Source organism: Anabas testudineus, chromosome 1 (genome assembly GCF_900324465.2).
Source record: "Anabas testudineus chromosome 1, fAnaTes1.2, whole genome shotgun sequence".
Taxonomy (NCBI): domain Eukaryota; kingdom Metazoa; phylum Chordata; class Actinopteri; order Anabantiformes; family Anabantidae; genus Anabas; species Anabas testudineus.
The window spans coordinates 19,264,103-19,278,983 of NC_046610.1; the positions used below are offsets into that span (position 1 = coordinate 19,264,103).

The 14,881-nt window shown below is 39.4% G+C and overlaps 1 protein-coding gene and 1 long non-coding RNA gene across 2 annotated transcripts in view; both read left to right on the forward strand.

Moving 5' to 3' along the window:
- The window catches only part of LOC113161859 (polymeric immunoglobulin receptor-like), a 37,626-nt gene that overhangs the window by 21,517 nt on the left and 1,228 nt on the right, over nt 1-14,881 (forward strand). The window contains 2 exon segments of the mRNA XM_026359673.1: nt 4,997-5,317; nt 6,064-6,384. Coding sequence (XP_026215458.1) covers nt 4,997-5,317; nt 6,064-6,384 — 642 coding nt within the window.
- Nucleotides 13,450-14,291, forward strand: LOC113162459. The gene is made up of 3 exons (XR_003298823.1): nt 13,450-13,560; nt 14,058-14,128; nt 14,252-14,291. It is a non-coding gene; the product is annotated as an uncharacterized LOC113162459 (long non-coding RNA).

The window sequence follows — 14,881 nt, forward strand, 5'->3', positions numbered from 1 at the left end:
GTTTTCCTCTACAACTCCTGCCTGGCAGCTTCAACCTCAGCATCCAATTGAATATGTCCAAACCACCTCAATCTGGCCTCTCACTTTATCTCTAAAACATCTGACGTGGTCTGTCCCTCTGATGGATTCAGTACAGATCCTATCCATCCTCATCACTCCCACAGAGAACCTCAACATCTTCAGCTCTGGTACTTCCAGCTCTGCCTCCTGTCTTTTCTTCAGTGTCACTGTCTCTAAGTAGAACAGCATCGCTGGTCTCACCATCTTCTTCAACACCTTTCCTTTGTTCTTGCTGAAACTCTTTTATTAAAACGCTTCTTCACCTGTGTTCCACACTCTCTGTTGCTTTGAAGCTTTGACCTTAAGTACTTAAAGTCCTTCACCTTCTTTTCCTCTGCTCCCTGTAACCTCACCATTTCACTTGTTTCCCTCTCATTCACACACATGTATTCTGTCTTGTTGTAGCTAACCTTCATTCCTCAGCTTTTCAGAGCAAACCTCCACCCCTCTCTAGATTTTCCTCTACCTGCTCTCTGCTCTCACCACAGATCACAATGTCATCTGTTAACATCATAGTCCATGGAAATCTATGTCCATCACCAGATTAAACATGAATCTAACCACAGGGGTTGCTTCTGTGCCGGTCCCAAGCCCGGATAAATAGAGAGGGTTGCGTCAGGAAGGGCATTCGGCGTAAAAATTGCCAAAATAACTATGCGAATCATCAACAAGACTTTCATACCGGATCGGTCGAGGCCCGGGTTAACAACGACCACCACCGATGCTGTTAACCTACAGGGTGCCGGTGGAAATTTGACTACTGTTGGTTGAAGAAAGAGGGGAGGCAGAAGGGTCCGTGGTCAGAGAGAGAAGGGAAAAGGCAGGAGCATAGGTTTGAGAATAGGGACTCTTAACGTTGGCACATTGACAGGGAAAGGTAGAGAGCTGGCAGACATGATGGAGAGAAGGAAGGTAGATGTACTGTGTGTGCAGGAGACAAGGTGGAAGGGCAGCAAGGCACGTAGTATTGGAGGAGGATACAAACTGTTCTACCATGGTGTGGATAGGAAGAGAAACGGGGTAGGAGTGATCCTGAAGGGGGAGTTTGTAAACAGTGTTCTAGAGGTGAAAAGCGCCTCGCACAGGGTGATGAGCCTAAAGCTAGAAATTGAAGGGGTGATGATGAATGTAGTCAGTGGGTATGCTCCACAAGTTGGCTGTGAGTTAGAAGAGAAGGAGAGATTCTGGAGTGGGTTTGATGAGATCATAGAGAGTATCCCCAGAGGAGAGAGAGTTGTTGTTGGAGCAGACTTCAATGGGCATGTTGGTGAGGGCAACAGAGGTGATGAGGAGGTGATGGGCAGGTTTGGTGTGAAGGAAAGGAATCTGGAAGGACAGATGGTGGTGGACTTTGCTAAGAGGATGGAAATGGCTGTAGTCAACACTCACTTCCAGAAGAGAGAGGAACACAAGGTAGAAGCGTTAGGTTACAGGGGGCTGAGGTGAAGAAGGTGCACAATGCAACTCCCTTTGTCCATCTCTGTACTTCATCAGCATCCTCCGAGCAAATACTGCATCTGTTGTACTGTTTCTAGGTATGAAACCATATTGCTGCTTACAAATGCTCACCTCTGCCATTAGCCTAGCTTCAACCACTCTTTCCCACAACTTCAATGTGTGACTAATCAGCTTTTTTCCTCTGTATGAACCACAGCTCTGCACATTTTCTTGTTCTTAAAACTTGGCACCAGCACAATTTCCTCAAGCATCCGCTCACTGTCCAAGATCTTGTTGTTAAGTAAACTAGTCCACTCCATTGCCACCTCTTCCAGACACTTCCATACCTCCACAGGTACAGTATGTCATCAGGACCAACTGCCTTTCCACTTTTCATCCTCTTCAGTTCCCTCCTCACTCTTACTAATCTTTGCTGCTTTCTGTTCCACAACAGTCACCTCTTCTCCTCTTGGTTCTTATTCATTTTCCTCATTCATCAACCTTTCAAAGTACTACTTCCATCATTCAATCACCACTTATCAGGGCACCTCTCAATACATACAAATCCTTCCTATCTCTGTCTCCTTACCTTGCCAACCTGTACGGATCCACCTCTCTCTCTTTACTGTCCAACCTAGTAAACAAGTCCTCATGTCATTTGTTTCTTCCTTCACCTTCTCTACCTTCACCTTACGCTGCATCTCCCTGTACTTCTGTCTACTCTTCAGTCCTCTCAGTGTCCCTTTTCTTCTTAGTTAACCTCTTTCTCTTTATACACACATCAACTTCCTTATTCCACCACCACGTCTCCTTCACCTTACACTTGAAGACACACCATGTACCCTCCATATACAATATTAGGACTGTTTTAACTTGTAATTGATATAATTAATTATCAGTGGAGCTCCACAATAAAAGATGTGCATACATGAGGTATAAAATGATCACTTTAGATGGTATATAGATGAATTTCTGACAGAGAAACACAGGCCTGGCTGTTTTCTCTGCTGTTGATCTGGAAGTCAGAGGTGAGAGGTCTCTTCCTGCTCTCGTCTGTTTTCCAGGCGAGACACAGTTAATCTCGAACAGACCTTAAATCTATGTAGTTGAACCGTTTTATTCCAGCTGAGCATAGTTCCACCCACCTGACAAGCTGACCAATAAAAACTAAGTGGGATGATCTTAAAGACACAGGAACTTAAACAAGCCTTTTCAGACTTAACACCAGATGAGCTCTTGCATAAAGAGGCATTAGAACATATACAATATTTACACTGTTTAACTTGAAAATCACATAATTCTATATCAGTGAAGCTCCTGAATCAAAGATAGAACCTGAATAAGCTTAATATGGATAAAATATATATAATATTAACTAATTTATTTTATGAGGCATACACATTGGTTCCTGGCACTACAAGTAGTAACTGTGTCAGTTAGAAAAACATTATGTCAAAAACTTACTAATGTAAACATATATAAAGAGAGAACAAATACAAGATACTGTATGGACTTTATAATGTAGTTACCATTACACTCATGTAGTATTTACTTCACAGTGTGAAGACATTAGGTTGGAGCGCCCCTTGGTGGCAGAAATGACAAACACTTGATGACTGAACTACTTTGACAATAGACCAACTAAAAGCTTACATCATCTTTCACGTCCTGCAGTGATAAACATTATATTTATTAACTATAGTCTAAGTGGATTCATATGAAGGTGAGTTTGTTTTCTTTGTACCACCTCAGTCAGTTTAACTGATATGAGAATATGGGAATGAATTAATGTCATAATTTCTCAGTTTCACACATAAAGATCAGAAATCAGGAAGTGAGTTTGTCAGAATAGATGCATCAAAAAACTCTCTCAAAGTGAGACAGTTCAGGATTTACATGACACGCTGACACAAATTGTGGGTGGAACATTTCTAAGTTAGTATAACGTATTTTGTAGTTTCTCTTTTCAAACAAAAGATGAAGATGTGGTGCCTTCAAATTCTGCTGTTCATCCTCTTCAGTAAGTTCTTTAAATCAAACAATGACCTTTATTTGTATTTATGCAAACACAAGTATTATATAGAATAAAATTTAATAAATTAAAGTTCACTTTCTTTTTTTTATTTTTTGTTGTAGTGACCGGTGCAGCAGAGATTATCCCTGTGTTTGGATATGAAGGGAAACAAGCTAAAGTTTCCTGCTCTTATGACAAGGGATATGAATCTTATGAGAAGTACTTGTGCAGAAACGACTGCGGCAGAAATGATGTCCTGATCACAACAACACAAGGAAGTAAAAACAGATACTCAATCAGTGATGACACAAACAAACGGGTTTTCACAGCCACCATCTCTAATCTTACTCAAAACGATGCTGGGAAATACTGGTGTGGGGTGACGAGGAGTGGAAAGGATTACTACCCTGCTGAAGTCAAACTGAAGGTGGAGAAAGGTAATTCGAAATTATTTTCATCACTTTGTGATGTCAATATCCTATGAATTATCAATCAGTCTGAATATAGTCAGAGGTAAATAAACTCTATGCCAAATTTCAATATTGTTGTAAAGTAAAATTCATTATTTTGTTAATCAACACCGGTTTGTTTGATTTGTACTGGTTGACCTTATAATGTATTATGAATATGGGATCACAGAATAATAAATTCAGTTATCTACATGTTACATGGTATTTGTAATGAGGCACTTCTTTATTAAAATATACCTCTATGGAAAGACATGGTTTCCTCCACTACACTTATGTGACAAGTTTATTTACTGTATAGATTAATATTGTACAAACTCAAATTAGGATTTTTTTACATTACAATTAAAACTTTTTATTTTATTTATGTGATAAAAGTACAAAGAGGAGATTTTTAGTGTTTTCACTGATCTACTCAAATTGTCTTTTGTAAAGATTAATCAATTTTAAAAAGTTGGGACTGAGGCTTGTTGCAGACAGGCCGGTCAAGTACAGACTCTCTGTGTATGTGGAGCCACTCTGTTGTAGCACTGTTGACTTTTTCATCTTTAGCTGACAACAGTCTGGATGGTCTTGTTCTTTGAACTTGTTTCTGAATAGAGTTGATGTACAGCTTTATCCTTGCACAGTAAAGTTTCAGTTTGGCTGTATGTGGCTGTATTTAATATTATATTATGATGGATCTTTATACAATAGCAACTGAGACGTTAACGCAGGTCGAGCACATTCATTAGTGGCATCTGCCCTTTACACACAGAGATTTCTCCTCTGATCCTTCCAGCCCCTGAATTTTTTTTCACAACAGAATTAACTATAATGAAAAACCTAACTTTATTGTAATGTTAAATTTACACACACAGCTGGGAGCTGGGACTGTGACAGTGCCTGCATACTGAGAACTTTTTAAAGAAATACTTTTGTATTTTATTTAGGTGAAATTCTAAAAATATTGATATTGTTACTTTTACAAAAGTATAAATACTAAATAACACTGTCTGTTTGTTTTACTCTCTAACAGACACCTGCTGTGACAGTTCCACCAAAGTCCAAAGTTATGAGGGAGGTTCAGTGTCCATCAGTTGTCCATATGAGTCTCAGGACCAGAACAACATGAAGTACATCTGCAGAGGAAACCAGCCGTCCTCATGTCTGCAGCAGGCACTAATCACCTCTGACAACAGACAAAACACACAGTTCAGTCTGACTGATCTCAAGGAGTCAAGAAAATTCACAGTGACCATAACCAGTTTGACCCAAAAGGATTCTGGGTCGTACCTTTGTGGAGTGAAGAGAAACACAGGACTGGATGTTTTCTCTGCTGTTGATCTGGCGGTGAGAGGTGAGAGGTCAAAGTTTAAAGCAGAAAACAGGACTAAAAGATGACTGACAAAAAAAACAATTTTACATTTGCATAAGTTCTGAAAATATGTCAAACATTTAAAGTAACAATTAAACATAACATACAAGAATTTCTATCAATAATAAAAGATTTCTAAATAATATTGCTCAGATTTGTTACTAGGATCTTGAACTAGATTCAAGTTTTTCTGTAAATTTGTGTCTCTTAAGTACTTTTATTAATATTATTTTGATAGAAAACACCTGCTGCAGAAGTTCCACCAAAGTCCAAAGTTATGAGGGAGGTTCAGTGTCCATCAGTTGTCCATATGAGTCCCAGGACCAGAACAACATGAAGTACATCTGCAGAGGAAACCAGCCGTCCTCATGTCTGCAGCAGGCACTAATCACCTCTAACAACAGACAAAACACACAGTTCAGTCTGACTGATGACAAGGAGTCAAGAAAATTCACGGTGACCATTACCAGTTTGACCCAAAAGGATTCTGGGTCGTACCTTTGTGGAGTAAAGAGAAACACAGGACTGGATGTTTTCTCTGCTGTTGATCTGGAGGTCAGAGGTGAGAGGTCACAGATGTACCTCATCACACACTGAGTTGAGTCACTGTTGTTTCACATCCATAGAAATGTACATAAAGTAAATGGAGTTTTTGTTTGTTCATCACTAAACTTTGAAAGCTGATGTGTTATTAGGTCATTTGGCTCAAAGCCTCTTCTGTCTCACAGAGTGGTGCTGTGTGAAGTCAAACAAACTGAGCGCCACTGTGGGACGTCCACTAACTATGCAGTGTCCCTATCCACCACAACATGGGACAAACAGGAAGTTCCTCTGTAAGGGAGACCACCACAGAAACTGTACAGACATGGTGACCAGTCAAAACAGCTCAGGACACACTGACGTCAGGTTCACTCTGCTAGATGATGTTTCTTCCAGTTCTTTCTCAGTGACCATCACAGAGCTGAAAGCAGGTGATGCTGGGACATACTGGTGTGGTTCAGACTCACAGTGGACTTTTGGAAACTACACCAAGATTCAACTGTCACTAGGTAAAAGAGCAACACAGTTACAATGCAGCTGATTATATGAGGGAGCAGTACGACCAGCTGACCTACAAACAATGCACGTAGTGGGTATGGTCACAGTGTGGGGATCCAGTATGTATTCAGGAAGTAGTCCAGGAAATGAGTGTAAATGATCATATCGTCCAGCTGAGTAACAAAACTGATCCTGTGTGTATATGTGATAAACTAGCAGCTGTATTAAAACACACATTATTTAAGACAGTGATGCTACATTTCTCATATGTGGTTTTACTTCTGCTGCTGTGTGTGAATAATAGAACAAATGTCATCAGATAAATGAGGAACATGCTGCTACTGTGAGTTATCAGGAAGGATATTTTTACATTTTTCTTTTTTTCAGATGTGGCGGTCTTTAACCCTGTGGTTTTCATTGTACCGGCTGCACTGATGTTCATACTGATATTTGTCCTGGTTGTAATTTATAAATACAAATGTCACAAAGTGCGAGGTATGTTTTACATACAGTACAAATGTATGCACACAAACAGAAACATGAACACATACACACAGGCAATGCACATAGATGTGAATGTAAACAAACTGTACATTTGTACTGTGCTGTTTTCAGGAACTGCAGCCAGAGAGAACAGAACAACCACCAGAGCCGCAGATGAAGAAGAAGCTGATGTAAGAAAACCAAAGTCAAAACCACTGCTAGTGGACACATAAGACTGAAATGTTCATTACAATCTACACTGATCAGCTGCAGCATTAAATCCACCTGGTGATTTTCAGCATGGAAATATGTAATGCTGCCGTGATTGACAGGTGTCACAACGTGCAGTGCATCACAGCTGGCTGTGTGTGGAGCTGCATAGCTATAGACTGGTCAGACTGTCCATGGTGACCATCATTAAAGCCACCAGATGGATTTAATGTTGTGTAAATTACAAATATGTGGGGAAGAAAAATCCACCAATGATCAGGACTGTACAGGCAGTGGGATCATCAGAATCAGTGGGTTTGTTTAAAACTGTGACTGTGCTGAGCACAGTTCACTGCAGTCTGCTGTCTGATGGCAGTGTCAGTCTCAAATGTCTTAACAACTACTGCTGTTAAAGTTTGAACAGTCATTTAAGTCTCAGCAGGATGAAGTATAATACATTTAGTGTTATCATCACGTTAAAACTTTCATTTGTCCTGTAATGTGACTTATAACTAAAAAGTCCTGTACAACTAATGGCTTTCCAGCCTCATATGTATTTTGTGTTCAGTGGTAATTAGTGAATGTTAGTACGTTAAACTAAGATGGTGAAGATGATAAACATCATTAGTATATTAGCATTGTCACTGTGAGCATTTTACCATGAAGATGTTAGCATATGCTAAAAGCATGGCTTTAGACTTTGATCTGGATAATGAACAGTTTCACTGGACTTCACAGTAATCTGACCTGTGTTTTACAGGACGTCTTCCTCTGAAACACATAACAAATGAAATGATTTTCTTTATTTTTTTTTAGACTCACGAAAATAATGACGTTGTAGTGTACTCAACGATAAGGACGTCGAACCAGCAGAGCACCTGCAACCAGTACGACGAAACAGGTGGAGCCCAGCAGGACGAGATTCATGAAAACTTCAATACAACAGAAGATATTTACTGTAATGAAGATTAGAGTCAACATTGATGAGATAAACAACGTCCACACAGATGATCAAAACTTGTATTATTGTTATTGTTAATAACATTTAATAATAATGTATTTAATAAATGTTAAACTGTTCAGCTAAATACCCAAAATGTAAAATGTAAATACCCATTTTAAAAAGATTTTAACATCAAAGTTCACATTGTGTACATCGCATTCATTTACCTATGCTTAATAGTAACAAATAGAGCTCAACTATAAGGACAATGAGAATTATCAACTATAAGGAGGAGGCTCTCAGGGACTGTTTCGACACCACTGTGTGGATGGAGCTTTGTGACCCACATGGGGAGGACATCAGTGGCCTCACAAACTGCATAACAGATTAACTCAACACCATCCAGCCGGTGCTTTTGAAAGACAAACTGGAGAGGGCTGGTGTGGACCTTGATCTTACAGAGTGGATTCTGGACTATCTCATAAAATAAGCCAGTTTGTGAGAGCCCGGGACTGTATGTCTGACCGGCTGACCTGCAGTGTGGGAGCCCCCCAGGGGACTGTTCTGGCCCCCTTCCCCCTCCTCTACACTGCAGACTTCAGGCACACGGGCAGCTGTGTTCTGCAGAAGTTCTCTGATGATTTCTGCGATTGTCGGCCTGATCACTGATGATGAAGACGCAGAGTACAGAGGACTTACGCAGAACTTTGTGGCCAGGTGTCGGCAAAACCACCTTGCGAAGAAAACCAAGGGTATGGTGGTGAATTTTGCACTGTTCCTTAACGTTGAATTACAAAGACTTAGAATATATAAATATTTATAGTACATAATGTCATCAAAAGATTCTGAGAATCTGATCTGATTGTCTATGTGTAGGGGACATGGCCAAACCACAATGTGGAAAGCCTTGCTCATCTCTGTTTCTCCTTTTATATCCTGTTATACATATGTCATATGGTATAAAAACATGTTTACACTTATATGAAACAAAAAAGAAAATTTGGTTGTTTTGATACAGTCTTTCCACAGAAGACAAGCCCTGTGATCTCCACCATCACTGTGAAACAGGTTCAATCACAAACAACACATATTCCAAGTAAACATATCAACGGTTTGTGTGTTAACGTGTTGGTGTCAGTGACACAGGAAATGAAACAATGAGTTCACACAGTCTGCTGATTCTTCTCCTTTTTGTTCTTCAGATGGTGATAACAGATATCCATTGTGCTTTCTGTATGTTTTCAGATGTTACACTCACTAATTCAATTCAATTCAATTTTATTTGTATAGCGCCATATTTAAACAGAAATCATCTCAAGGCACATTACAGTATATAAATAAATAAGAAATACATAGAAAAACAAACAATCCTATTTGAGCAAGCATTAGGCAACAGTGGAAAGAGGAAGAAACCTCCAGCAGAACTAGGCTCAGGGTGGGTGGCCATCTGCCTCGACTGGTTGGGAAGAGTGGAAAGAGGAGAGAGAAAAGATCAACGGGCAACAAAAAACAACAACAAGCAGCAAAAACATTGGGCAGGTCGGTAGGACCAGTAACTGGACTCTGGAGATATAAAGTTCCAAGACTGAGGATACCTGCAGAAAAGTACAGAGAGAGAGAGACACAGTAGAGGAAGCACAAATATGGGAGAGAAAGGACACAAAGTTAATGACATGCCATGGTGGCATTTGTATGGATAGACGAGGAGATAGGACAGCAGAGAGAAGATAAGCTCAGTGTATCAGTAACGGGTCCCCAAGCAGACGAACCTATAGCAGCATAAATAAGAGATGGTTCATTTGAACCATTTTATAAAAAAGGAAAGATTTAAGTCTAGTCTTAAAAATAGAGAGGGTGTCTGACTCCTGAACCTGAACTGGGAGCTGGTTCCACAGGAAAGGAACTTGATAGCTAAAGGCTCTGCCTCCTATTCTACATGTGGAAACTCTAGGAACCACAAGTAGACCAGCAGTCTGAGAATAGAAGGTTCTGCTGGAACATTTGGTACTATGAGGTCTGTAAGAGATAACGGAACTTGACTATGTGATTTATATGTGTGTTTTAAACTGAATTTTAGAGGGTTGCCAATGGAGAGAAGCTAACGTAGGAGAAATATGATCTCTCTTGGTATTTCCAGTCAGAACTCTGGCTGCAGCATTTTTTTAAGCAGTTATTGGGACATCCTATTAATAATAATAATACAATAGTCCAGTCTGGAAGTAACAAATGCATGGACTAGTTTATCAGCATCACTTTGGGAAATGTTGCTTCTAATTTAAGTAATATTCCTCAGGTGAAAAAAGGCAGTTCAAGATATGTGTGTTATGTATGAAGTAATACATCAAATTTGATTAGTTGACATGTATGTGATTGATTAGTTAATTGATAAGTCTCTTCCTCTTTCATAGATAAATAAAGCTGGGTATCATTTGAAGAAGGCTTTATTTTATCGTATGTCACATATTAAATTTGTAACATGTTCCCCCTGAGGGGAGAGCAGTGGGCAGCTACAAACAGCTCCCAGGAAGTTAGCGTGGAGTGTCTTGCTCAAAGACACAACTGGCAACAGAGTCGGGGTTTGAACCAGGAGCGCTACCCAGGCTGATGCTCTACCCATTAACCCACCAGGCCACGTTATCATCTACATAGCAATAGAAATGTATAGTGTTTCCTTATAACATTGCCTGAGGGAGACATGTATAAAGTAAAAAGAATCGGTCCAAACACAGAACCCTGTGGAACTCTGTAACTAACTTTGATGTGCATGGAAGACTCATCATTAACATGTACAAACTGGAATTTATCTGATAGATATAATTTAAACCAGCCTAAAATGTTGTGATCTATAGTGTTGAATGCAGCACTAAGGTCTAACAAAATGAGCATAGAGAGAATTGTCTGATACTAAGAGAAGATCATTAGTGACCTTTACCAGTGCTGTTTCTGTACTATGATGTACTCTAAATCCTGACTGGAAATCTTCATACAAGTTATTCCTATGCAGGTGGTCACATAATTGCTTTTCAAGAATTTTAGAGATAAAGGGCAGATTAGAAATTGGGTCCATAATTGGCTAGAGTAGGCTTTTTGATTAGAGTTTTAACTACAGCAACCTTAAAAGCCTGTGGTATGTAGACTATTAGTAAAGAGAGATTAATCTGATCTAATATAGACATGCTGATCAAAGGTAAGACACCTTTGAGCAGTCTAGTCGGGATGGGATCTAAGAGACATTTTGAAGGTTTAGATACATTAACTTGCATACAATAAATCCATAAGTAAATCCATGTCGTTCGCATGAAGGATCTGATCAATTCTTTCTGTAATAGTTATGAGTTCTTTCATTATATTTAAGAAAGTCATGAATTCATGCTGGTGAGAGTTATTAGACACTGGGCTCAATAGAGCTATGACTTTTGTCAGCCTGGCTACACTAACATGATGGTTTACATTTGTTCTAGTCACAGTTTACAAATGTTAAGTGAAAGGTTTGTATCACACACAAAATGCACGAGCATTCAAACACACTTAACTGTGACTCAGTGTGTTGTGCTGCATGTGTGTCTCCAGGACCTGAAGTCAGTGTGAACAGAAACATAACAAAGACTGAGGAAACTGAAGAAATGAGAAAGGTGAATATCAAACTCTGGATCACACAAACTGAAAAACAGACTGTGGTCATACAACCTCCTCTGTGTACCTGTGCTGTTTCATTCATTTAAACAATTCTTTCCCTTTAGATTCATGTTCATTCAGAAGCTTTATCTGGTTCAGAACTGGGTTTGTATGAGCAGCGGAGCACCAATCATAAGAATGATAAAGAACCTGAATATGACCGTAGTGTGTACCAAAGCCTCAGAGCAACAGAAGACATCTACTCTACATTAACAAAGTAATATTATAATCTTCAAAAACCTGATACGGAAGCCCCCCACCTAAACATACACACACACATACACCACTGCTGTTCACCATAACACATCTCTGTTCGGGATCTTTAGCATCTTTAAGGCATCACTGTGGTTTTATCACTATCAGCAGACTCTTACACACACCACACATTCGTGGGTGACACCATGACATCATGGTCTGTTTGCTGTTTGCATTTTTCTTACTCTCTGTCCTATCAACTACCAAAAGAGGTCAAAATATAATCTAGTGTAAATAAATATACTTATGTCCATCGTTCGCCCATTGAATCATTCATTCTACTTTTTGCCCCCAAATCATCAGGATCTTCATTAGAATCAGGACGTTTGCTCGGTTTATCTTTCACATCAGGCAGTTTAACAGAGTTTGACTAGATCTGATCGACAACCTGAGCTGTACCATAGTTGTTTTCAGAATATCTCTGATCTTGACCACTTCCTGTAAAACACACAGGCTGGTACATCAAACATAGATCACACCTCTTGTTGACGTGTCATAGGGAGCTGCTGCTGCTGCTGTTTAACTGTTAAAGTAAATAACATATTAGACATTTGATCAGTGTATCATTGTAATGAATTAACATTAACTTGTATCCAGCAGTTTGAATTCAGTGAATGTGAACATAATGCCAGGTTCAAAATGTTTCATATGAATTTTAAACTGTACATTGTTCCTGTGTTTCTTTAAGTTCTCTAAGAAAACCTCTAAATCAAGTTTCATTATGTTCAAAAAATATCAGTGAAGTTAATATATGAACTTTAGGATTCATCTCTGGTTCATTTCTCCTCTATTGATTCAGTCATTCTACTGATGTTTGTCTTCAGTGCACAGAAAACACAAATGAACTGATCTTGCTGTTCCACACTGAACCAACCATCTGTCTGTAGATCTTGATGTGACTGATTCATTCACAGATTCTTTTGTTAACTCGTCACCTGAGACAAAGCTGCTGCTGGAGCTGCTGCTGCCAACATGTGTAACCAGGCAACACCAAACAAACACACCACTTGTTCTGGAGCAGGACTGTTGACACTGTGCACTAAAGTGTTCTTAGACCAGGTCGTCAGCTTTGTGTCTGTAACTGAGCTGTCATAAAATGAGCTCTGAGGTTTTAGTGTCACAGCCACACTATGACAGCAGAGCTGTGGCTCAGGGGGTCCTGAAAGAGTCTCCTGTAGGACTAGAGGTCCCGCAGTCCTCCTCAGGCTCAGGTACAACGGGGTACCGCTCTGCTAAATACACCCCAGCTGAGTGGTTCTCCAACTATCACAGTATCCTCCAACAGGCCGGAACTGACCACCACGAGGCTCAAAGTATCCAGAGAGAGTCCCGAACTCTGTACCAGGACACAAAGGAAGCCACTTTGCAGACCCAGGCTGAGGGAACACGTCTTCTGGGAGAAAGACTACAAGACATCCACTACTGGAAGTCTGAGCTGCAGCGGCACATCGACCATCTTCTGACCGACACCGAGACACTGCTGGCACTGAAGACGCGGCTGGAGAAGGCGCTGGACGCCACCGAGACTCCGTACGCCATCACCACAGATAATCTGAACTGCAGGACAAGAAGACTGGGACCAGACCTGGTACAGGACACAGTGGAGGAGGAGCTGATGAAGGTGAACATTGACAGGACAGTGAACATTAGAGAAGTGAAGTGTTATAAACTTGAACGATATTTAATCTATGAACTTATCAAGACTTTAATTATTCAGCTGCTTGAACTAAATAATATAAGAGATTAAACAATTCAACTTTCCACTTGTCAGTCAACAGAAGATTAATGTGCAACTATTCTGATGATGAATTAACTGAGTCCAAATGAACAAATGTTTGAGATCCACTAATATTTAATAGAGAGATGTAAGATTCTATCTGATTAGAAACACACACAAGACAGTATCCCTCTGTCCTTTTATGGTTTTATGGTAAAATATGAAATAAACACATTAAACTGGTGTAATAATAATAATAATAAACAATTACCTGCAGTCTTTACAACAACAGTTCAGTTGTGTGCTCACAGTCATTTTCTCTGGATCAAGTGTCTCATACTGAGTTCAGTGTAACAGTAAAGCAGCTCCAGCAGAGGGCTCAGTGGGACTGTGTTTTACAGGAAGTGGACCTGATCAGGAGCGTCCAGGACCTTCTGAAGAGAACTACAGCTCAGGTTGTCACTCAGATCAAGTGAGTGTCTCTTTAAAGAAACGTACATTTCCTGACATGTACGTCATTCATAAAATGTCATTTAGACGTCTGACTTGACCAGGCTGTAATAAAATATCTATCTATCTTTGATGTGTGTGTCAGGTTGAACAGAGAGGCCAAGCACATGTTAGAGTTGGACTGGTCTGATAAGTACATACATAAATAGTACATAGTGGAGGTGAAAATATAAATAGTAAAACACATATTAAAATTAGGAAAGATAAAGGTCATTTCAAGCTGCTGAATTGATGTTTGACATTTAGCCTTCACCTAATGCTTTAATCCACTAGAGCGAGCTATTGAGTCTCACTAGCTCATCTCCTGTCACATCTCATTACAGTGAACGTCTTCCACCTCAAAAGCAGCAGAAACATCCAGTGTAGGATTATTTTTCAGATAGTAAACATTACAATTAGTTATATATTAACATAACTTTGTATGTTGTAGATTTTAAAGTTGTGTAAAACGTGTTTAAAGACCATCTATCTCTTCTAATAATATGTTTCATGTCTTCTCTTTGCTAAGCTGGACTGAAAAGTAAATAGCTGTGAATGATCAAAATAAGGAGAAATAAAGACATATTCTCAAATGAAACTAATCATGGATTTACTATACAGTTATTTACTATACAGTTATTTACTATACAATAATTTACTATACAGTTATTTACTATACAGTTATTTACTATACAATAATTTACTATACAGTTATTTACTATACAGTTATTTACTA